Here is a 23,428-nt window from a genome sequence, read left to right as displayed (position 1 = left end):
AATAAGAACAGATTGTTACATAAATTAAGATTTTTTGGGGAATTCTTAGCCAGGGCCTTCCTGGCATGAGATTTTTTTTGGGAATTGTCTTCCAAGGATGAGATTTTTTTTTTTTTTTATTTTCTTCCAGGTCCTTCCAAGGATGAGATTTTTTTTTTTTTAATTCTCTGCCAGGTCCTTCCAGGGATGAGATGTTTTAGGAATTCTGTGCCAGGGCCTTCCAGGGATGAGATTTTTTTTTTTTTAATTCTCTGCCAGGTCCTTCCAGGGATGAGATATTTTTAGGAATTCTCTTCCAGGGTTGAGATTTTTGGGGGGAAATTCTCAGCCAGGACCTTCCAGGCCAGAATTCCTTCCCCAAATTCCCCCCTTGGACACCATTCCCGGCACTCCGGACAGTGAGGAATTGTCCCCAAGGTCCCAAACCCTTCCTGATCCACTGGGGAATTGTCCCCAAGATCCCAAACCCTTCCTGATCCACTGAGGAATTGTCCCCAGGGTCCCAAACCCTGATCCACTGAGGAATTGTCCCCAAGGTCCCAAACCCTGATCCACTGGGGAATTGTCCCCAAGGTCACAAACCCTTCCCGAGTCACTGGGGAATTGTCCCCAGGGTCCCAAACCCTGATCCACTGGGGAATTGTCCCCAGGGTCCCAAACCCTGATCCACTGGGGAATTGTCCCCAAGGTCACAAACCCTTCCCGAGTCACTGGGGAATTGTCCCCAGGGTCCCAAACCCTGATCCACTGGGGAATTGTCCCCAGGGTCCCAAACCCTGATCCACTGGGGAATTGTCCCCAAGGTCACAAACCCCGAGGCACTGGGGAATTGTCCCCAAGGTCACAAACCCCGAGGCACTGGGGAATTGTCCCCAGGGTCCCCAGCCCTGCCCGCTGCGGGGATTTGTGCTCGGACAGGTCGGGCCGGGAATTTTGTGCCGCTCCTCGCTCCGAGTCACTCGCAAATGGAGCCCAGAGCTCCGGGCAGCGCTTTGGACTCCGATCGCTGAGCAAAGATTGTTCGGGGAGCACCAAAATAAAAAAAATATTCAAGTGTTGGACAGGAAAATTGAAGGGTTACAGGTTAAGCACGGGGCGGGTTTGGGGCTCTCCCAAAATTCCCGCAGGTTTGAAGGAATCCAGGAAATTCCGCCTCAGCCCTGGGATTGGATCCTGTTCTGGGATTGCCTCCAGCAGCATGGAAAGGTTTCCAAAGGAACTTTTTTCCAAGCCACAGCTCTTCCCCGAGGCATTCCCTGCATCCAGAGGAATATTCCTGAGTGTTTGAAATCTTTTTATTCCTGAGTTTTTGAAATCTTTTTCAATCTCGCACGGAGCTTTGTTTGCAATTCCCGACCCCGCCGCTGTGGGAGGAAATCCTCCAGATGGAAAACAGGGAGTCACAGCTGGATTTATCCCAAAAAAAAAAAAAAAAAAGCCTTTGTCGGGTTGGGAGAGGAAGGCCAGCTGCCACAGGCATTGTGTAATCACGCTTTTAATTAGCATTTGCTAATGACTGGCTTGGCCTCGCGCAGGCGGCTCCCGGTTTCTTCATCCCCTCCTTCCCTCGGTGCCGCGCTGGAGCTCCTCTTCCTCCCGAGGTTCCTGGATTGATTAATCCCTGGGAATCGCGGCCAAGCCTTGGGAATCAATTCTGGGGAGCGTTCCGGGAGCCAGGATCGCTTCCCAGCCCATTTTCCAGGAGTTGGATTGGCCGGCTCGGAATTTTTGGCGATGGTGTGTGACATTCCAGGATGGTGGCACCTGGCGTGTCCGCGGAGCGAGGAGCTCCTGGAGTTCTCCGAGCCCTGATTGTCCTGGAATTCCAGCAGCTCCTGCTGCATCTCATCAGACATCGGAGCTGGAGCGGGATAAAAACCCATCCAGGATTTCACCTTGGGAATATTTGGGATTTGAGGGAGGTGACAGATTTGGAGCGCTGATGAAGAGCCGTGAGTAAAGAAACAGGAACAGGAAGAGAATCCAAAAAAAAAAAAAAAAAAGAAAAAGAAAAAAAGAAAAACCAGGAATTGTTATTCCAGAGGGATGCCAGGAGCAGCTGCAGCCACCTTCCTCGGACAGGTGAGTGTGTGGAAATGAATAAATGAATAAATGAATAAATGAATAAATTCAGCCCGGGAAGCAGCAGGATTTGGGTGCTGGATTTTAACCCTCTGCACCCCGGGCAGCGCTGACGTGCAGCTGCTCATTCCACGCGGGTAATTAAGGAATATTTCCAGGGCTGGTGATTAGCACATTATTCATGTGCTCGTGGAGGATTTGCCAGGGAGTTTTATTTTGGAAAAGTGTGGATAAAAACGTGACCTGGGAGCCCAGCACGGGTTAAGGGGTGTTCGCCTCTGCCCGGAGCGCCTTTGGCAGAGACACCGGGGACATCCCAAAGCTGCAGGCACGGATTCCTGGGAGGAATTCCACAGAAATCCCCCAGCCAGGGCTCAGAGCGGCACAGAAAAAAAAAAAAAAAAAAAGCAATCCAGGGATTCCCAGAGGAAAAAAAATTCAGGGATTTCCAGAAAAGAAAAAGGCAATTCAGGGATTCCCAAAGGTAAAAAAAATCCAGGGATTTCCAGAAAAGAAAAAGGCAATTCAGGGATTCCCAAAGGTAAAAAAAATCCAGGGATTTCCAGAAAAGAAAAAGGCAATTCAGGGATTCCCAAAGGTAAAAAAATCCAGGGATTTCCAGAAAAGAAAAAGGCAATTCAGGGATTCCCAGAGGAAAAAAAAGCAAGTTAGGGATTCCCAGAGAAAATCTTGGTGTGCTGAGCTCCACTGACATCCCAGGAGAGGGAGAAAGCATCCAAGAAATGCAGGAATTCAGCATAAAAAGCAATTCAGGGATTCTCAAAGTAAAAAAAGCAAGTCAGGGTTCCCAGGGGAAATTTTGGTGTGCAGAGCTCCACAGACATTCCAGGAGAGGAGGAAAACATCCAGAAATGGGAGGAATTCAGCACAAAAAGGAATTCAGGGATTCCCAGAGAAAATCTGGGTGTGCAGAGCTACCCTGACATTCCATGAAATGCAGGAATTCAGCGCAAAAAGCAATTCAGGGACTCCCAGAGGAAAAAAAAAAAACGATTCAGGGATTGTCAGGCACCCGGGAAATGCAGGAATTCAGCGCAAAAAGCGATTCAGGGATTGTCAGGCACCCGGGAAATGCAGGAATTCAGCGCAAAAAGCGATTCAGGGATTGTCAGGCACCCAGAAATGCAGGAATTCAGCGCAAAAAGCGATTCAGGGATTGTCAGGCACCCAGAAATGCAGGAATTCAGCAGCACTTTGGGGGCAGGATCAGAGAGAGGCGTGAAGCAACATCTGGAATCTCTCCAGGGCAGGCTCTGCCTCCTGCACCAACCGGAATTCTGATTCCAGAGCTTTTTTTTTTTTTTTTTTTTTTTTTTGGAAAAAGCAGAGGAGGCAGAGAAGGAACACCGGGAAATGCAGGAATTGTGAACTGACTGAGCAGGGAATATAACCAGAGGAGCCTGAACTCATTGCTGAGAGGAAAACTCGGGTGGTACGTGAGGGAAAACGTGGGGAGAGGAATAAATTCCATTTTAGGCAGGGGTGGTGTGAGTTAAAACCAGCTCTGTTAAAACCGAGATTAAATCGGCTGCAGAGCCTCCCCAGGGCAGGTTTATCCTCCTCCACATCCCAGCCTCTGCCGGAGCGAGGGAATGCCCAGGGCTGGATTTCTCCTTTCCCAATCCAGAGGGAAAAGTGGGAATCGCTGGAAAATGGAGCAATGGAAAGTGAGGAAATTGTGAGAGAGCGGGAGAATTTGGAGCAGCGGCAGCCGGGGGGGGAAATTCATGCCCAGGAGAATTTTTGTGGTGAGTGGGCAGCGAATTCCAGCAGAGCCTCAGGGTGGGGAGGCCCAGGGAAAGCTGCTGGAATTGGGAATTTCTGGGATCCTTTCAGGTGAGGTTTTGGGTTTATGTTCCAGCATAAAAAAAAAAAAAAAAATTCGGTTTTCTATTCCCAGAGGAATGAGGGGCTGGGATGAGCTCAGGTGGGATTTTCACTCCTCTGTTCTTCTTTGGGGCGTTTTCAATGATATTGGGTAAAATATTTGAATATTTGAGTTCCAGAGGATGGGCCAGGCATGGAGAACACCCCTGAGCTTCTCCAGGGGAATCTTTGTCACTCAAGCCTCTCCAGAGCGTTTTTTATGTATAAGGAAATACTTTTAAAAAATTCTTATTTGGCAGAAGATTTCCCTGATTTCTTGAGTCCATCCCACCAGGAATGTGAATTTACTGAGTCACTTTCAGGTGAAGGATCTGAAATCTCCTTTGGTGCCTGCAGGGTGATCCTCGTGGCTCTCCTGCCACTCTGAATGGCTGATTTTTGGCATCTTTTCATAATTTGATATTTATTTCTGTTCCAGTAGTTTATCAGGTGGCTGAGAATCATTTTATCATCCATCTGAGCCTGTCAAATAAATATTTTAATATTTTATAATATAACAATAATCAAGTGTAGGGCCAAGGGCAGAGTTTGCACGGTTCACACGTGAGAACTTCCAAGCAAAATGGCAAAATTCCAGAATTTTCTTTAATCTCTGCTGCCTTTCTCAATTAAATAGGATGTGATTCCATGAAAAATCAACGAATTAAAAGCACCCAGTGGGAAAAGGAACCTCCTGGACACGTGCAGAGTTGCTGCTCCTCAGGACACACAAAACATTTCCTCCTTCCCTCCCTTGCAAGCCCTAATCAACATTTCCAGCCTTACTCAGAATTTCTAATTACAGCCCTGCAACCCCACAGGACTTTCTCAGGGCTCTTATCTCCAAAATCTCTGCATTTTGAAAAAAAAAAAAACAAAACCAAACCCACATTTTTTAAGCAGTGAAGTTTGATTTTTTTTTTTTTTCCCCCTTTCTTTCCCAGTTCAGGATCCACAAAAACGACCCAACAGAACCGGGATTTTTTTTTTTTTTTTTTTTTTTTTTTTAAGTGATGCACATCCAGTTGTTTTTGGTTGGGTTTTTTTTTTTTTTTCCTATTTCCTGCAAGGAAAAAAAAAAAATTCCTGGAGGAAATTCAGCGAGGATTTTTCCGGGGTGCTGGCACTGTGAGGCAAGAGGAGCTGTGTGCTGCTGCTTGTGCAAGAATTCCATTGTCAGGGATTGATTGTTGCGTTTTTCCATTGCACAACGCGGGGTGAAGAGAGAAGGAAGGGTGGGGGACGGACACACGGACGTGGCAGAATGACTGCTGGGAGGTTTTTAATGAGATTTAACTAATTAACTCGTCACACGGCTCTTTGTTCAATTCGGTTTCTTTTTTTTTTTTTTAATTAAAAGTTTCTAAAATAATGTTTTTTAAAAAAAAAAAAATTTAAACCACGTTCCAGATACGTTTGGTGAGATTTCCTTTTAATATTAGAGAGGGGTAGAATGGAGTAATAACAGCTGGTTAAAAGGATTTGAATCTTTTCAATAATAATTTAAACATTTGAGAGAAACGTTCTATGTGGTTTGGGGTTTCCAGAACAAAATCCAGCATAAATCCGGTGTAAATTGGATTTAAATCAGTGAAAATCAGGGGATTTGTCTCCCTTCATCTTTATCCTTTCCCCCTTCTTTCTGGATGGAATTTCACATGAAATTTCCTTTTTTAATTTTTTTTTTTTTTTTTTGCAAGCACTGATGTTTCACAGCTTCCAATGGGAGAGAAAACCCAATTTGGAAAGGCAGGCTTTGATTTGGGGCTCTAAACTTCCTCTGGATCCCAAATATTCCCATTTCTACATTTAAAAACTTCCTGCAGAGCTGTTTTCCACATGGGAAAGCATCAAAAATAATCGGGGAATTCTCCAAGGTGTCCTGAATCCATTTCTCCATCGTTTCTGCCACTCTTTAGCCTCAGAACCACATCCCCAAAACCTGATTTGAACGGGGTTCTGTTGGTTCTGTTGGTTCTGTTTTCATCTCATGAATCCTGGACTGGGGATTGGGATTGGGATTGGGGATTTGGACTGGGATTTGGATTGGAGATTGGGATTGGGGAATATTCTTGGAGAAGCAGGAGGGAATCCACGCTGAGCAATTCAATTCCTCAAGAGCACCTCGATGGCTCCAATTCCCTGGGATCCTGCCAGGCTCTGGAAAACAAGGAAAGAAGGAAGAAAGATCCTCCCTGGATGGGAAAATCCAGAGTGGGAAGGGCAGAGATCATCCCTGGATGGGAAAATCCAGAGTGGGAAGGACAGAGATCATCCCTGGATGGGAAAATCCAGAGTGGGAAGGACAGAGATCATCCCTAAATGGGAAAATCCAGAGTGGGAAGGACAGAGATCATCCCTGGATGGGAAAATCCAGCGTGGGAAGGACATCCTGGAGCCCCTGGTTATTTCCCTGGAAACGATGACTCTGATAATGAGGGGAAAAAAGTCGAGGTGACCACGCCAGCAGCGCTTAAACCCAGCTTAACTCCGCTGTAAGCTCACCTTAACCCGTTTGTCCAGTTTCTTCACTTCCTATTATTCCCTGGATCATGCTTTGAATAATTTCCATGATCTCTTCCTCAAGTCCTGCCCCTTTTGATGTCATCGATTCCATCCATAAAGGCTGGACAGCTCCAGGGGCTCTGCACTCCCAAATCCCCCAGCTTTGGGCCAGGACTTGCCTTCAGCTCAGCTTTAAGCCCAGGGCTGGGTTTAGTGGATTCTCTGCACGCTCAGAGATCAGAATTTCTGTCAAGGTACTGGGGGGAAGGGGCTGTAATTTGGTTTTAATTCCGTTTTTATTGTATTATAAAATGTATTTTTATATTTGTAGCTATCAGTGTTGGGCTGTGCTGTTTTCTGGATTGTTTCTGAATTATTTGGCTTCTTTATATTTTCTTTTTTTCCTTCTATTCGTTTTAACAACGCAGATTTAAATGGGATGAATTCACCATAAACTTCAAATCCCACACAGAAGTGAAAACTGAATTATCTCTGAAAACCAGGCTTTGTCTGGGGGTTTTTAGAGGCAAAATTAGAGATTAAAAAAAAAATCTGCGTTTGATAAATTCTTTTAGCATTGACATTGGGTAATTATTAATTTTATTCCACATTTCCTCATGGGCAAGAAGCAGATTCTTTTAGCATTCATTTTGGGTAATTACTCCTTTTATTCCACATTTTCCCATAAACAAGGAGTAGATTATTTTAGCATTGACTTTGAGTAATAATTCATTTTACTCCACATTTCCTCATGAGCAAGAAGTCGATTCTTTTAGCATTAAATTTGTGTCATTATTAATTTTATTCCCCATTTCCTCATGAGTAAGAAGCAGATTCTTCTAGCATTCCTTTTGGGTAATTATTAATTTTATTCCACGTTTCCTCATGAGCAACAAGTAGATTATTTTAGGATTTTATTTTGAGTCATTATCCCTTCTCTTCCACATTTCCTCATGAGCAAGAAGCAGATTATTTTAGCATTAAATTTGGGCAATTATTCCATTTATTCCACATTTCCTCACGGATAAAACTTTAATTTCATCAGCACAGAACCTCTCCCAACAACTCTTTAGTTTCTTTTGCTCTCCTCAATTTCAAACTCTATCCCTCTATCCCTAATTTATTTTTTAATTATTTTTTTTTTTTAATTTGGAGCGAAGGTTGTCCCAAAGTTTGGAGTCAGTGAACTTCTCTGGGTGATGTAATGGGCCGGGTGATTCACGGGATATTCACACCTTCCTCCCTGTCATGCTCATGGAAATGTGCCAGCGTCACTCCAGTGTCCCCAAATGCCACCAGAGCCAGTTCTCCACGCTCAGAAAGGCTGGGATTATCCCTGGAGGAAAAAAAAAAAAAATCTGGATTTTTATTTGTTTTCAATCGGCGCTTTTGAGTGATTTTCAGTTTCTGTGCTGCCTTTTCGCTGCTGTAAAATGCAAAGAATTAAATTCCTATTTACGTGGCAAAATTAATAACATTAATTAATATTTTGGTGGTCTTCAGAAACACCCCGAGAGCATTTTATTTCCAGTGGTCTCTAGAATTTTAGAATTCAATTTTAGCATTAAATTCTGTATCCACACCCTAATTTATCTCAACCCCTCTGTGCTTCCCACGGAGGTGTTTTGCTCCATTTCCATCCCAAAATTCCTGCCTGCACCTCCTGTATTTCCTCTTGGAGGAGAGTTCAGAGATAAATTCACCCTGCTTATTCTGCAGAATGAGATCCTACAGCAAAAATCAAACCCAGGTTCTAATCCAACAGTTGGAAGGTGAATTTTTTCCTGATTCTTTGACATAAGGATGAAGCCGTAGTGGTGGTTTATGAGAAATAAAAATAATATTTAAATTAATAATTTATTAACTAATTACTTTGTTACATTAAGTATTTAATAAACAAGAATGTAATATGTAATATTTAAGAAATATTCCTCGAATTGTGAACCATAAATCTCTCTGGATCCACAAGGAGTTGACACTTCAGGATTTTAAACCCTGCTCCTTGGAGTTCTTGGAAAGAAGAAAATTCCTGACTTTTTTTGGCCTCAAACTTCCCAGGATGAATCCCAAATCCAAACTGGCTGAGAAATCCTATGGAAGTGTGGGAAACACCTCCCAGTTCCTCAGCAGCAGCAGAACTGGAGCTCTTTGTTCCTTCCTGGATGTGGATTTTGGGGATCTCCATGGATTCAGATCCTTGGTGCTTTTATTTTTGGGGTTTTCCTAATTAAAAATTCATTTGGGGCCTGCTTGGAAAAGGCCTCCTTGAAAGTGGCAGCTTTGGAAAAGAAGAGTTTGGAAAATGTTTCCTTGGAAAAGTCTCTTTGGAAAAGGTGTGTTTGGAAAAGCAATTTGGAAGAACCTTTTTGGAAAAGGCACCTTTGGAAAAGCTTCTTTGGAAAAGGCATTTTTGGAAAAATCCTGTTTGGAAAAGGCTTCTTTGGAAAAAAAAAAAAAAAAAAACCCTTTGGAAAAGACTTCTTTGGAGGATGTCCATTTGGAAAAAGTGTGTTTGGAAAAGCCCATTTGGGAAAAACCTGTTTGGAAAAGCTTATGTGGAAAAGGAATTTTTGGAAAAGGCTTCTTGAGGAAAGGCCTGTTTGGGAGACACCTCGTTGGAAAAGGATTCTTTGGGAAAGGATTCTTTGGGAAAGGCTAATTTTTGAAAAAGGTTTCTTGGGAAAAGGCCTTTGTGGAAACAGCTTTTTTAGGAAAGGCCTGTTTGGGAAAGGCCCATTTTGGAAAAGGCCTCGTTGGAAAAGGTTTCTTTGGGAATGGCTTTTTTAGGAAAGGCCCATTTGGGAATGGCTGTGTGGAAAATGCTTCTTTGGAAAAATGTTTCTTTGCAAAACACCTTTTTGGAAAAGGCCCATTTGGGAAAGGCCCGTTTGGGAAAGATTTCTCTGGAAAATCATGGTTGGAAAAGGTTTCTCTGGAAAATCGTGGTTGGAAAAGGTTTCTTTGGGAAAGGCCTGTTTGGGAAAGGCCCGTTTGGGAAAGGTTTCTTTGGGAAATCATGGTTGGAAAAGGTTTCTTTGGGAAAGGTTTCTTTGGAAAAGGCCCATTTGGAAAGATTTCTCTGGAAAATCGTGTTTGGAAAAGGTTTCTTTGGGAAAGGCCCATTTGGGAAAGGTTTCTCTGGAAAATCATTTTTGGAAAAGGCTTCTTTGGAAAACGCCTCTTTGAAAAACCCTTCCCCTCGAATTAACAAGTTTTTCCCTCTTTATTTGCCAGGAAGACACTTAGAGGATGGAACTTCCAGGAGCAGAAGCAGCGAGGCAGGAGGGGCTGATGGAATTCTACGGCTCCTTCCAGGAGCTGTTTGAGTTTTTCTGCAGGAACACCACGATCCACGGCACCGTGCGCCTGGTGTGCTCGGGCGGCGCGCGCTCCAGGAGGGCTTTCTGGACTCTGCTGCTGCTGGCCAGCCTGGCCATGCTCTACTGGCAGTTTGCCCTCATGTTCAGCCAGTTCTGGGCCTACCCCGTGGTGCTCACCATGTCCATGCACTCCGAGCCCAAAATGTTCCCGGCCGTCACCGTCTGCAACCTGGATCCTTACAGGTAAACGTGGCCGCCATGGCCAGCACGCCCAGCTCCAGGTATTGGCAGGGTTGAGTGATTTAGTGTTGATAGTAGTTGTTAATTGAGTTAATAATTTAATTAATTATGGCATTTGATACGAAGTTTTCAATTAGTTTTTGGTGGTGTTAAATGTTTTCGGTTGAATTGATGTAATGATATATAAATGTGCCATATAATTATAAATATATGGTATCAGTTAGATATGCATATAAACATATCTGATATAGAAATATGTAATTATAAATAGATATGTAATATACTATATATAATACAATACATTAACATGTAATATATTAATGAAATTGATACTTTAAATCATTAATATAATATAACATAATATACCATAATATACTATAATATAACATAATATACTATAATATAACATAACATAATATAACATAACATAACATAATATAACATAATATAATATAATATAATATAATATAATATAATATAATATAATATAATATAATATAATATAATATAATATAATATAATATAATATAATATAATATAATATAATATAATATAATATAATATAATATAATATAATATAATATAATATAACATAACATAATATAATATAACATAATTTAATATAATATAATATTACTGTAATATATAATATATATAAACAGATAATATGAATAACACAAACATATAAATTATAGAAATAGAAATATAATACAAATTTAAAGATATAATATAAAAAATATATAGAATGTAAATATATAAGTATAAATTAATGCATCTTAAATAATTTCTATTAAATAAATTAATTAATATTAAATTAACGTTATTTCCATAAATAAGAACTCTAATAAACTGGGTGCTGGGAATGAACAAAATCAATGCAGATTTCTGGATTTTTAAGCCCTTTGTTGGATTTTCCCCAAAATTGCTGCAGGTTCGAGCTGGTGAGGGAACACCTGGAGCAGCTGGACAGGATGGCAGAGGAGTCCCTGACCTTTCTGTACGGCAGCAGCTCCTCCTCAGCACGCTGGTTCCGTGGGAAGGAGCACAATGGGAACGGGAATGGGAATGGGAATCTCAGCAGCTCCGGATTCCAGCTCAGCCACAACTTCTCCCTGGTCAGGATGGCCGAGCTCAGGGCAGGGAGGAGACGTTCCAGCGTGGGATTCCGACTGGTGAGGGGTCAGGGACACGGGAATGGGGAGGGCAGGGGGGTTCACCCCAAAATTCCTGAGGATTGGGGACTGGGATTTGCCTCAAAATACCTGGGGATATGGGATTGGCCCCAAAATCTGTGAGAATGGGGATTCACACCAAAATTCCTGAGTGGGAATGGGGATGGGGATTCACCCCAAAATGCCTGGAATGGGATTCATCCCAAAATACCTGGGGATTTGGGATTGGCCCCAAAATCTGTGAGAATGGGGATTCACACCAAAATTCCTGAGTGGGAATGGGGATGAGGATTCACCCCAAAATGCCTGGGTTTGGGATTTATCCCAAAATTCCTGGCTGAGATTCAACCTAAAATTCCTGGAGATTTGGATTCACTCCAAAATGCCTGGGAATGGGGATTCACACCAAAATTCCTGGGGACTGAGGATGGGGATTCACCCCACAATGCCTGGAATGGGATTCACCTCAAAATGCCTGGGAATGAGATTTACCTCAGAATTCCTGGGTGGGGATTCACCCCAACATGCTTGGGATTGAGATTTACCCCAAAATTCCTGGGGATTGGGATTTGCCCCAAAATTCCTGGAAATGGGATGGGGATTCACCCCGAAATGCCTGGAATGGGATTCACCCCAGAATTCCTGGATGGGGATGAGGATTCATCCCAAAATACCTGGAGTACATTGTCCTGGAGTCTCTCACCAGCAATTCTGGGGTGATTTTTGTCCCCCAGCCCTTTCTCCCTTCCCCTGAGTAAGAACAAAGAAATGCCCTCTGGGCTCTGCTCACAAATTCACAAGATGGAGAGAATTCCCAACTTTTTAATCCCAAACTCCTCCCTCCTTTTTCCTCTTCCCCTGACATTCAGCATCTCCAAGGATCAAATCCCTGCAATAATCCGAATTTTTCCCTTTGGTGTGAAAACAACAATTCCCCTCCTTGCTGTGCCCACTTTTTCCCTGCCGTGCTGATATTTTTTTTTTTTTTTTTCCCCTGTTTCCCAGTGCAATTCCACAGGTGGGAATTGCTTCTACAAGACTTATTCCTCGGGCCTGGATGCCATCCTGGAGTGGTACAGGTTCCACTACATGAACATCATGGCCCAGCTGCCCTGGGTCATCAACATCTCCCAGCACGAGGAGCACGTGGAGGACATGGTTTACTCCTGCCAGTACGATGGGGAGCCCTGCAGGCCCAGGTGAGTGGAAATCAGAATTTCCAGGGAATTAGCAGCTCATTCCCAACGTCCCAAACACCTCCAGATTCACATCAGGGTGTTGTCAACCTCAGAATTAAAATTCCATCAAATCTCCCTTGATTTTCCAGTGATTATTCACTACCCAGTTTTTGGGAGCTCTTGCACTTTCAGCAGCTCATTCCAAATGTCCCAAACACCTCCAGATTCTCATTAGGGTGTTGTCAAGATCAGAATTAAAACCCCATCAAATCTCCCTTGATTTTCCAGTGATTATTCACTACTCAGTTTTTGGGAGCTCTTGCACTTTCAGCAGCTCATTCCCAATATCCCAAACACCTCCAGATTCTCATTAAGGTGTTGTCAACCTCAGAATTAAAACCCCATTAATTCTCCCTTGATTTTCCAGTGATTTTATTCACTTCCACCACCCAGTTTTTGGGAGCTGCTGCACTTTTAGCAGCTCATTTCTCTTTTCCCAAACACATTCAGCTTTGAATTAAAGTAATAAATTAAATAATTAAAACCCCATCAAATCTTTCTTGATTTCCCAGTGATTTTATTCACTTCCACTGCCCAGTTCTTGGGAGCTGCTGCACTTTCAGCAGCTCCTTCCCAATTTCCATAACACATCCTAATTGAAATTAAAATGTCTCTACTCATAATTAAAACCCCATCAAATCTTTGTTGATTTTCCCAGTGATTTTATTCACTTCCACCACCCAGTTTTTGGCAGCTTCCACACTTTTAACAGCTCATTCCTCTTTTCCCAAACACTTCCCAATTTAAATTAAATCGTTTAAATTCATACTAGTAATTCACACTCAAAATTAAGATTCATACTCATAATTCACACTCAAAATTAAAGCCCCATCGAATCTCTCTTGATTTTCCAGTGATTTTTGTTCACTTCCATTTTTGGGAGCTGCCACACTTTTAACAGCTCCTTCCTCTTTTCCCAAACACATCCCAAATGAAATGAAATAATTGAAAGTAAATAATTTAAATTCACACTCAGAATGAAAACCCCATCAAATCTTTGTTGATTTTTCCAGTGATTTTGTTCACTTCCACCACCCAGTTTTTGGGATCTGCTACACTTTTAACAGCAAAGGGACAGATCCCTTCTGGACAGCCACAAAACCAGGAATTCCTTATGGTGAGTGAGCTGCCAAAATGGGGTAAAAGAGCTAAAATTCGGTTAATTAATTAAATATGTCTTCAGAGCAGATTTTGTGACTTTTGGCCTGGTGGCACAAATTTTTGGCAGCCATGCCAGCCACATCTGGGCTTCAAAAAGCAGAATATTCTTTTTGGTTTTGAGCAGAATATTCTTGCAGTCTTTATTGCAGAGTATTATTGGGGTTTATTTATTATTCATTCTTGATTATTTATTAGTTTATTAATCTTTATTTATTTGTTAGTTATTATTTATGATTTGTGGGAGTATCTAAGGGTTAAAGTGGCTCTTCTGGGCTCTAAAATGAGAGATCCCAGAATCCCAATCTGAGCTCCAAACCCAAAACCGAGGGCTTTGCCCAAGGCTCAGAGTTCCAGATGTCACCTCGAGCTGTCCCCAATTCCCTGTCCCCAGTCCCTGTCCCCAAATCCCTGTCCCCCATTCCCTGTCCCTGTCCCCAGTCCGTGTCTCTGTCCCCAGGGCTGTCCCCAGTTCCCTGTCCCCAGTCTCTGTCCCTGTCCCAGGACTGTTCCTGTCCCAATCCCTGTCTCCAATTCCCTTTTCCTGTCCCTGTCCCCAGGACTGTCCCCAACCCCTGTCCCCAGGGCTGTCCCTGCTGCTGTCCCTGCTGCTGTCCCTGTCCCCAACCCCTGTCCCCAATTCCTTGTCCCTGTCCCCAATTCCCTGTCCCCGTCCCTAATCCCTGTCGCTGTCCCAGGGCTGTCCGTGTCCCCAATTCCCAGTCCCTGTCCCCACTTCCCAGTCCCTAGTTCCTGTCGCTGTCCCCAGGGCTGTCCCTGTTGCTGCAGGCCCAGCAGAGAGCTCAGTCCCTGTCCCTGTCGCTGTCCCCAGGGCTGTCACTGTCCCTGTCCCCAATCCCTGTCCCCAATCCCTGTCCCTGTCCCCAATTCCCTGTCCCTGTCACTGTCCCGAGGGCTGTCCCTGTCCCCAAACCCTGTCGCTGTCCCCAGGGCTGTCCCTGTCCCCAATCCCTGTCCCTGTCCCCAATCCCTGTCCCTGTCGCTGTCCCCAGGGCTGTCCCTGTTGCTGCGGGCCCAGCAGAGGGCTCAGTCCCTGTCCCCAATCCCTGTCCCCAATCCCTGTCCCCAATTCCTGTCCCAGGGCTGTCCCTGTTGCTGCGGGCCCAGCAGAGGGCTCAGTCCCTGTCCCCAATCCCTGTCCCCTGTCCCCAATCCATGTCCCTGTCCCAGGGCTGTCCCTGTTGCTGCGGGCCCAGCAGAGGGCTCAGCTGCCGCTGCTGTCGCCGCTGGCCGGGCTGCGGGTGCTGATCCACCGGCACAACCAGACCCCGTTCCTGGAGCACGAGGGCTTCGACATCCGCCCGGGCATCGCCACCACCATCAGCATCCGCCAGGTGGGCACCGCCCCGGGGTGACACAGGGACACCCGCCAGGTGGGCACAGCCCCGGGGTGACACAGGGACACCCTCCAGGTGGGCACAGCCCCGGGGTGACACAGGGACACCCGCCAGGTGGACACAGCCCCGGGGTGACACAGGGACACCCGGCAGGTGGGCACCGCCCCGGGGGTGACACAGGGACACCCGCCAGGTGGGCACAGCCCCGGGGTGACACAGGGACACCCGACAGGTGGGCAGCGCCCTGGGGGTGACACAGGGACACCCGCCAGGTGGGCACAGCCCCGGGGTGACACAGGGACACCCGCCAGGTGGGCACCGCCCCGGGGGTGACACAGGGACACCCGGCAGGTGGGCACAGCCCCGGGGTGACACAGGGACACCCGCCAGGTGGGCACCGCCCCGGGGTGACACAGGGACACCCGCCAGGTGGGCACCGCCCCGGGGGTGGCACAGGGACACCCGCCAGGTGGGCACCGCCCCGGGGGTGACACAGGGACACCCGCCAGGTGGGCACCGCCCCGGGGGTGACACTGCCCCGGGGGTGACACAGGGACACCCGCCAGGTGGGCACAGCCCCGGGGTGACACAGGGACACCCGGCAGGTGGACACAGCCCCGGGGTGACACAGGGACACCCGGCAGTTGTCACTGCCCCGGGGATGGGATGGCAATGTCCCCTCTGGGGGCACAGGGACACCCAGCAGTTGTCGCTGCCCCGGGGGTGGCACAGGGACACCCAGCAGTTGTCACTGTCCCGGGGTGGCACAGGGACACCCGGCAGTTGTCACTGTCCCGGGGTGACACAGGGACAGTTTTCCCTGCTGTTAATGATCAAAGCCCAGCTCTGCTCTCATTCATTCCCTGCCCTTCCTGCTGCCTTTAATTAACCCTGCTAATTAATCACTTGGGGCTGTAATTAATTAATGAAGCCTGCTAATGAATCCCTGGGGGCTGTAATTAATGAAGCCCGCTAATGAATCCCGCGCTGTGCCCGCAGGATGAGGTGAATCGCCTGGGTGGCAACTACGGCAAATGCACCACGGACGGCGCTGACGTGGCCGTGGAGCTGCTCTACAACAACTCCTACACCCTGCAGGTACAGACCCGGCCTAGCTGAGCCCGGCTTAGCCAGACCCGGCTTAGCTGAGCCTGGTTTAGCCAGAACCAGCTCAGTCAAACCCGGCTCGGCCAGGCTGGGGCTGCTCTACAACACCTCCTACACCCTGTAGGTACAAACCCGGCTCAGCTGAGCTCGGCTCAACCAAACCTGGCTTAGCCAGTCCCAGCTCAGTCAAACCCAGCTCAGCCAGGCTAGAGCTGCTCTACAACAACTCCTACACTCTGCAGGTACAAACCTGGCTTAGCTGAGCCCGGTTTAGCCAAACCTGGCTCAGATCTGGAATTTTTTTTTTAATTTATCCAAAATATTTTCTGCCTTCATCTCCTTAAGAGCTGCACCCTAAAGAGTTGGGATTGTTTTGATTTATCCAATTTTTCTCCTAAAACCTCCATCCTGCAAATTCAGAATTTTTTTTTATTTACCCACATTTTTTTTTCACCCTTTTTCTCCTAAAAGCTGCATCCTAGAGATGCAGAATTTTTTTTTTTCTGTATCCCATTAATTATTTTTCCCCGTTTTCCCCCGCCAGGCGTGCCTGCACTCGTGTTTCCAGCAGCTGATGCTCCGGGAGTGTGGCTGTGGTTATTATTATTACCCACTGCCCGCCGGGGCCCGGCACTGCGACTACAACCGGCAGCCGGGCTGGGGTGAGGCTGCCCGGGATCCCGGGAAAATGGGAACGAATCCAGGGGAAATCCTGGAAAAAAATCCCTGGGAATTCCTGAAATCCCCTGGGAAAAATCCCTGGGATGAAGCCGCCTGGGATCCTGGGAAAAATGGGAACGAATCCAGGGGAATTCATCCCTGGGAATTCCTGAAATCCTGGGAAAAATCCCTGGGGTGAGGCTGCCCGGGATCCCGGGAAAAATGGGAACGAATCCAGGGGAAATCCTGGAAAAAAATCCCTGGGAATTCCTGAAATCCAGGGGAATTCATCCATGGGAATTCCTGAAATCCTGGGAAAAATCCCTGGGGAATTCCTGAAATCCTGGGGAATTCATCCCTGGGAATCCCTGAAATCCTGGGGAATTCATCCCTGGGAATTCCTGAAATCCTGGGGAGTCATCCCTGGGAATTCCTGAAATCCTGGGGAGTCATCCCTGGGAATTCATCACTAGGAATTCCTGGGGAAAAAATCCCAGGGAATTCCTGAAATCCTGGGGAAAAAATCCCAGGGAATTCCTGAAATCCCCTGGGAAAAATCCCTGGGGTGAGGCTGCCCGGGATCCCGGGAAAATGGGAACGAATTCAGGGGAAATCCTGGAAAAAAATCCCTGGGAATTCCTGAAATCCCCTGGGAAAATCCCTGGGAATTCCTGAAATCCCCTGGGAAAAATCCCTGGGAAATAATCCCTGTAACCCTGGGGAAAAAATCACTGGGAATGGCCAAAACCCCTGGGAATTATCCCTGGGAATTCCTGAATTTCTGGGAAAAATCAACAGGGAAGAATCCCTGAGAATTCCCGAATTTCTGGGAAATAATCGATGGGGAGTAATCCCTGGAAATTCCCGAAACTCTGGGAAATCATTTTTTCTCAGAGACTCAGGAATTCCCAGGGATTTTTTTTTTTTTTTTCCCATGGATTCAGGAATTCCTGTGGATTTTTCCTGGGAATTCCCAAGTGCTGTTCCTTTTCCCAGGTCACTGCTTTTACCAGCTCTACTCCCGGCTCAGGAATCACCACCTGGATTGCTTCCAGCAGTGCCCCAAACCCTGCAGGTGAGCAGGGAAAAAAAATTGGGAATGCTGGGATTTCCTGGGAAATTCATTCCCTGCTGAAAGAGCTTGGGAGCTTGAAAGTTGAATGAAATTTTAAATTGAATTTTAATTGAATTTTAATGTAATGCTCCCGTTTTTTAAATTTAATTTGTCATGAATTTAATTTTAATTTAATATAATTTAAATGTTATGCTCCAATTTCTTAGTTTAAATTTGATTTGGATTAAACTAAAAAAAGACGAGAGCAGAAATTAAATTAAATTAAATCAGGAAACCGTGGAAGCAGCAAGGAGAAATTGCTTAATTAACCCTGAAATGTTTAATTAGGGAAACCCTAATTCTGTCACCTTCCACACCTGAATTATTTCAGGTCTTTTTTTTTACCACGGGAACAGTTTCAAAATGAAAATTTAAAAGCAAAACACCAAAAAATTTCATTTTGGACGCATCCAGAAATTCCCAGGATTTTGGAACCTCTCTGGGGTTTTTTTTGGATGCATCCAGAAATTCCAGGATTTTGGAACCTCTCTGGTTTTTTGGGTGCTGGTGCTGAAATTCCCTGGATTTTTCTCTCCCTAGGGAATCGCTGTACAAGGTCTCAGCTGGCACAGCCAAGTGGCCCTCGACAAAATCCCAGGTACAAAATTCCAGGTTTGGAATTCCAACAGAATATTCCAGTGGAAACATCCCAATAAGAAATATTCCAATAACGAATATTCCACTAATGAATATTCCACTAATGAATATTCCAATAACAAACATTCCAATGGAAACGTTGCAATAGAAATATTCCAATAAGGAATAGTCCAATAATAAATATTCCAATAAGGAATATTCCAGTAACAAATATTCCAGTGGAAACATTCCACTAATGAATATTCCACTAATGAATATTCCACTAATGAATATTCCAAAAACAAATATTCCACTAGAAACATTCCAATAAAGAACATTCCAGTAGAAACATTCCAAAAAAGAATATTCCAATAAGAAATATTCAACTAGAAATATTCCAATAACAAATATTCCAATAATGAACATCCCCCTAATGAGTGTTCCCATAATTAATTAACATCCCCCTAATGAGTGTTCCCATAATTAATTAACATCCCCCTAATGAGTGTTCCCACCCAGGACTGGGTGCTCCAGGCCCTGAGGCACCAGAACGGATACAACTCCAGCAGCAGCAGGTCAGTCACAGACCCTAATGAACCCCTAATGAACCCCTAATGAACCCCTAATGAACCCCTAATGAACCCCTAATGAACCCCTAATGAACCCCTCATAACGCCCCAGTGAACCCCTAATAAATCCCTGATAAACTCTCAATAAACCCCTAATAAATCCCAGTAAACTCCCAATGAATCCCTAATAATGCCCCAATGAACCTCTAATGAACCCCTAATGAACCCCTAATAACGCCCCAATGAACCCCTAATGAACCTCTAATGAACCCCTAATAAATCCCTAATAACGCCCCAATGAACCCCTAATAATGCCCCAATGAACCCCTAATAAATCCCTAATAACGCCCCAATGAACCCCTAATAAATCCCTGATAAACTCTCAATAAACCCCTAATAAATCCCAGTAAACTCCCAATGAACCCCTAATGAACCCCTAATGAATCCCCAATAAACTCCCAATAAAAACCCAGTAAATCCCCAATAACCCCCAGTCCCAACTGGGAATCCCCAGTCTCAACTGGGAGCATCTCAGTGCCAATTGGGAATGCCCCCAGTCCCCACTGGGGGTGCCCCAATCCCCACTGGGGGTGTCCCAGTCCCCACTGGGAATGCCCAGTCCCCACTGGGGGTGTCCCAGTCCCCACTGGGATTGTCCCAGTGCCCACTGGGGGTGTCCCAGTCCCCACTGGGAATGCCCAGTCCCCACTGGGGGTGTCCCAGTCCCCACTGGGGGTGTCCCAGTCCCCACTGGGAATGCCCAGTCCCCACTGGGGGCGTCCCAATCCCCACTGGGGGTGTCCCAGTCCCCACTGGGGGTGTCCCTGTTGTCCCACAGGAGGGACATTGCCAAGGTCTCCATCTTCTACCAGCAGCTGAACTCCCAGGCCGTGCACGAGGCCCCTCTGCTCTCTGTGAGTGCCAAAACTTTCATTTCCCTTCCTATAAAATCCCTGAGAGCTCTAGAAATTCAACATTTCAGTATTTCATAGAGTATATAAATATTTATTTGTACATTATTAATAATTATTACGTTTATTTTATATCGATATTTATTTAGATGATGTTGTTCGTTATTCCATTTATTTCTAATTTAGATAGAAATATTTTTATGGTAGCATTAATTATTACGTTTTAATTTTTGTTATAGATATAAATTATTTATTTATGGTAGCATTAATTAATTACTGTAGTTTGGTTTTGGGTTTTGGTTTTGGGATTGGTTTTGGGGTTTTTGTTTTGGGATTGGTTTTGGGGTTTTTGTTCAGGGAAAGGTCATGGAAAATTATTGGGAATATGAGCCATGATCCAATGGGCTCCAGATATGGGTGTGAACAATAGAGAGAGAATAAAAAATTAGGGAAAACCTTGGAGTTTTGGGGTTTTTGTTTTGGGGTTTTTGTTTTGGGGTTTTTGTTTTGGGGTTTTTGTTTTGGGGTTTTTGTTTTGGGGTTTTTGTTTTGGGGTTTTTGTTTTGGGGTTTTTGTTTTGGGGTTTTTGTTTTGGGGTTTTTGTTTTGGGGTTTTTGTTTTGGGGTTTTTGTTTTGGGGTTTTTGTTTTGGGGTTTTTGTTTTGGGGTTTTTGTTTTGGGGTTTTTGTTTTGGGGTTTTTGTTTTGGGGTTTTTGTTTTGGGGTTTTTGTTTTGGGGTTTTTGTTTTGGGGTTTTTGTTTTGGGGTTTTTGTTTTGGGGTTTTTGTTTTGGGGTTTTTGTTTTGGGGTTGGTTTTGGAGCTTTTGTTTTGAGATTTATTTTGAGAAACGCTGTGGAAAATGATTGGGAATATGAACCATGATCCAATGGGCTCCAGATTTGGGTGTGAACAATAGAGAGAGAATAAAAAAGGAAAAACCTTGGAGTTTTGGGATCGGTTTTGGGTTTTGTTTTTCATGGAGAATAGAAAAGAAAAAAAAAACCCCAAACCCTGTCCCTGCCTCCATTTCAGACCGAGGTGAATTTCCACGAAAACCTTTGTGAATTCCACTTTTTTTTACCCAACCCCTTACATTCCCCCCAAGCAGAATTCCTATTCCCCGGGCTGGGAATAAACCAAAATTCGGGAATAATTTAATTTTTTTTTTATTTTTTCCCCCCTAGGAGAACCTGCTGCTGTCCAGCATGGGCAGCCAGTGGAGCCTGTGGTTCGGCTCGTCCGTGCTCTCCGTGGTGGAGATGCTGGAGCTGCTCCTGGACGCCCTGGTCCTGTCCCTGCTCCTCTGCTTCCAGAGGCTCCGCAGCAGCCTGGGAATCCCTGCCCCTATCCCAGAAATCCACCCGGCCCTGGAGAGCTGCGGGGCAGGGCAGGGCAGAGCCCCGGCATCGCGAATTCCGGGAATTCCGGGAATTCTGCACCTCCAGGGGTGCCCCAGGGAGATGGCGGAGGGGTCTGGGGGTGACAGGGAGCAGGATTTGGGACAGGATTTGGGACAGGATTTGGGACAGGATTTGGGACAGGAGCCCAGAGCTGAGGGGGGCTGGTGAGCAGGGAGAGGATGGGAATTCCCAAAATTCTGTGGGAAACGTGATAAGAACATCCTGGATCCTCTCCTGGGAATTCCCTGAGCATAGAAATGCTTAAAATTCCCAAAATTTTGTGGAAAATCCTGGATCCTCTCCTGGGAATTCCCTGAGCATAGAAATGCTTAAAATTCCCAAAATTTTGTGGGAAAGGTGCCAGGAACGTCCTGGATCAGCTCCTGGGAACTCCCTGGGTGTGGAAATCCTTGGAATTCTCTTGATGCTGCTGGAAAAGTCACAGGGGTGTCCTGGATCCACAGCTGAGCGTGGCAGTGCTTGGAATTCCCGAAATTCTGTGGGAATATTGCTCCTCCTTCCCCCTGAGCTCTGATCTCACCTGGAATTCCCAAATTCCTTCCCTCTGCTCTGATCTCACCTGGAATTCCCAAATTCCTTCCCCCTGAGCTCTGATCTCACCTGGAATTCCCAAATTCCTTCCCTCTGCTCTGATCCCACCTGGAATTCCCAAACTCTCCCTGGAATTCCCAAATCCCTTTTCCTGCTGCATTTGGGGATTCCAGGGCTCAGGGTGCTGCTGCTGCTGCTGCTTTTGGATTTTCCCAGGAATTTCCCTCTGAGTTCGACTCTTCCAGAGGGAAATAAAGAGAAAAAAAAAAAGATAAAAAAATCGGGATTGGGAACGTTTTGAGGTGGCAGGAAAAGCGTTGGATTCCCATGGAATGCTGCGTTTTTGCTGCAGTTTGTAAACAGAGATAATGTTAATATTTGACATTAATTACCGTAATAAATTAAATTAAGTAATTTATCTGTACATAGAATAAACAGCTTTATTTTTGATGGGGATGTTTTTGTTCTGTTGGAACCTCGCAGGGGATAAGAAACCCACGAGTTTTTTATTTTTAATTTTTTTCTTTTTAATAATAAAATAAAAATAATAAAAAGACTTTGGACTGGGATCTGTTTTGCTGATTTTTGGGGGTTTATTTTTATTTTCCAACCTGGAAAGCTGAAAGGACAAAACCAAAATTCTGATTTTTGGGACCTCGGTTTGCTGCTGCCATCACTGCCAGCCCAACCCCAAAGCTGATCAGGAAAATCCAGGAAAATCCAGGAGTTTCCTGGGGTTTCCTGGATTTTTCCTGGATTTGATGAATTCTGGCCTCAATGCACAAAAAAAAAAAAAAAAATTCCCAGGATTTAATTCCAGGTGGAGCCAGGTTGGGATCAGGAGGGGATTTCTGGTCTTGGGGTCAGATTGGGAACAGGAGAGATGGGAATTGGGAATTCAGGGATGGGAATTGGAAAATTCAGAGATGGGAATTGGGAATTCAGGGAAATTCAGGGATGGGAATTGAGGAATTCAGAGATGGGAATTCAGGGATGGGAATCTGGGATTTATTTGGAATTTATTCCAGCACATCCTGGTTGGTCTCTTCCAATAATAATTAATAATAATTGATAAGGATAAGAATTTATAATTTATTAACGATAACATAGTAATTAATAATTCCATTTGACAGCTCAGCTGTTCACACCTGGGTTTTTTTTTGTTTGTTTTGTTAAAGGGATCAAATCTTCCAATCCCACTTTTTTATTTTATTTTTTAATTTTTTTAATTTTTTTTTTTTTTTTTTTTCCTTTAAAACACTCCAAGAAATTTCCCTCAGAAAATTTTCCCCCCAGCTCAGGGGCAGCAACAAGGGAAATAACCTGAAATAAATCGGGATTTCACCCCAAATTCTGCCCCAGGGCCACCCCTGAGCCCCTGGGATGCCCCAAACCCGAGCTGGAAAATCCAGAAAAATCCCAAAAGTGACAAAAATCCCCCAGGGGAGGGGATCGATCCAGCCTCGGGTCAAATCTGATTTTTCAGAGCTGCTTGGAGCAGGAACAAAACAAAATTCCAGCCCCAGGGGAAGGCAGAGAGTTGGGGACAGAATTTCCTGTGCTGCAATCCTGGGGGTAAT

At 45.1% G+C, this 23,428-nt stretch overlaps 1 protein-coding gene across 5 annotated transcripts; it reads left to right on the top strand.

Annotated features, from left to right (window-relative positions):
- The first annotated feature begins 839 nt into the window (after positions 1-839).
- On the top strand, positions 840-22,411 carry SCNN1D (sodium channel epithelial 1 subunit delta). Of its 5 annotated transcripts, none has more exons than XM_088178718.1 (13): positions 844-2,082; positions 9,709-10,037; positions 10,966-11,206; positions 12,212-12,405; positions 13,458-13,561; positions 14,794-14,957; positions 15,960-16,058; positions 16,612-16,729; positions 17,724-17,802; positions 18,382-18,439; positions 18,937-18,992; positions 19,825-19,900; positions 21,081-22,411. In XM_088178718.1, exons 2-13 carry the CDS (start codon positions 9,724-9,726, stop codon positions 21,462-21,464), a joined length of 1,887 nt encoding a protein of 628 aa, XP_088034844.1. In that variant the 5' UTR covers positions 844-2,082; positions 9,709-9,723; the 3' UTR covers positions 21,465-22,411. The 5 variants fall into 5 exon arrangements, with proteins under 5 accessions (XP_088034847.1, XP_088034846.1, XP_088034848.1 ...); XM_088178719.1 differs by lacking the exon at positions 844-2,082 and adding an exon at positions 3,410-3,535; XM_088178722.1 differs by lacking the exon at positions 18,937-18,992 and having other exon boundaries at positions 843-2,082; positions 21,081-21,217.
- Positions 22,412-23,428: the final 1,017 nt, after the last annotated feature.

The sequence above is a fragment of the Sturnus vulgaris genome, chromosome 25 (assembly GCF_052056855.1).
Source record: "Sturnus vulgaris isolate bStuVul1 chromosome 25, bStuVul1.hap1, whole genome shotgun sequence".
In the NCBI taxonomy this organism is placed as follows: Eukaryota; Metazoa; Chordata; class Aves; order Passeriformes; family Sturnidae; genus Sturnus; species Sturnus vulgaris.
This window is presented reverse-complemented; position numbering and strand designations above follow the sequence as displayed.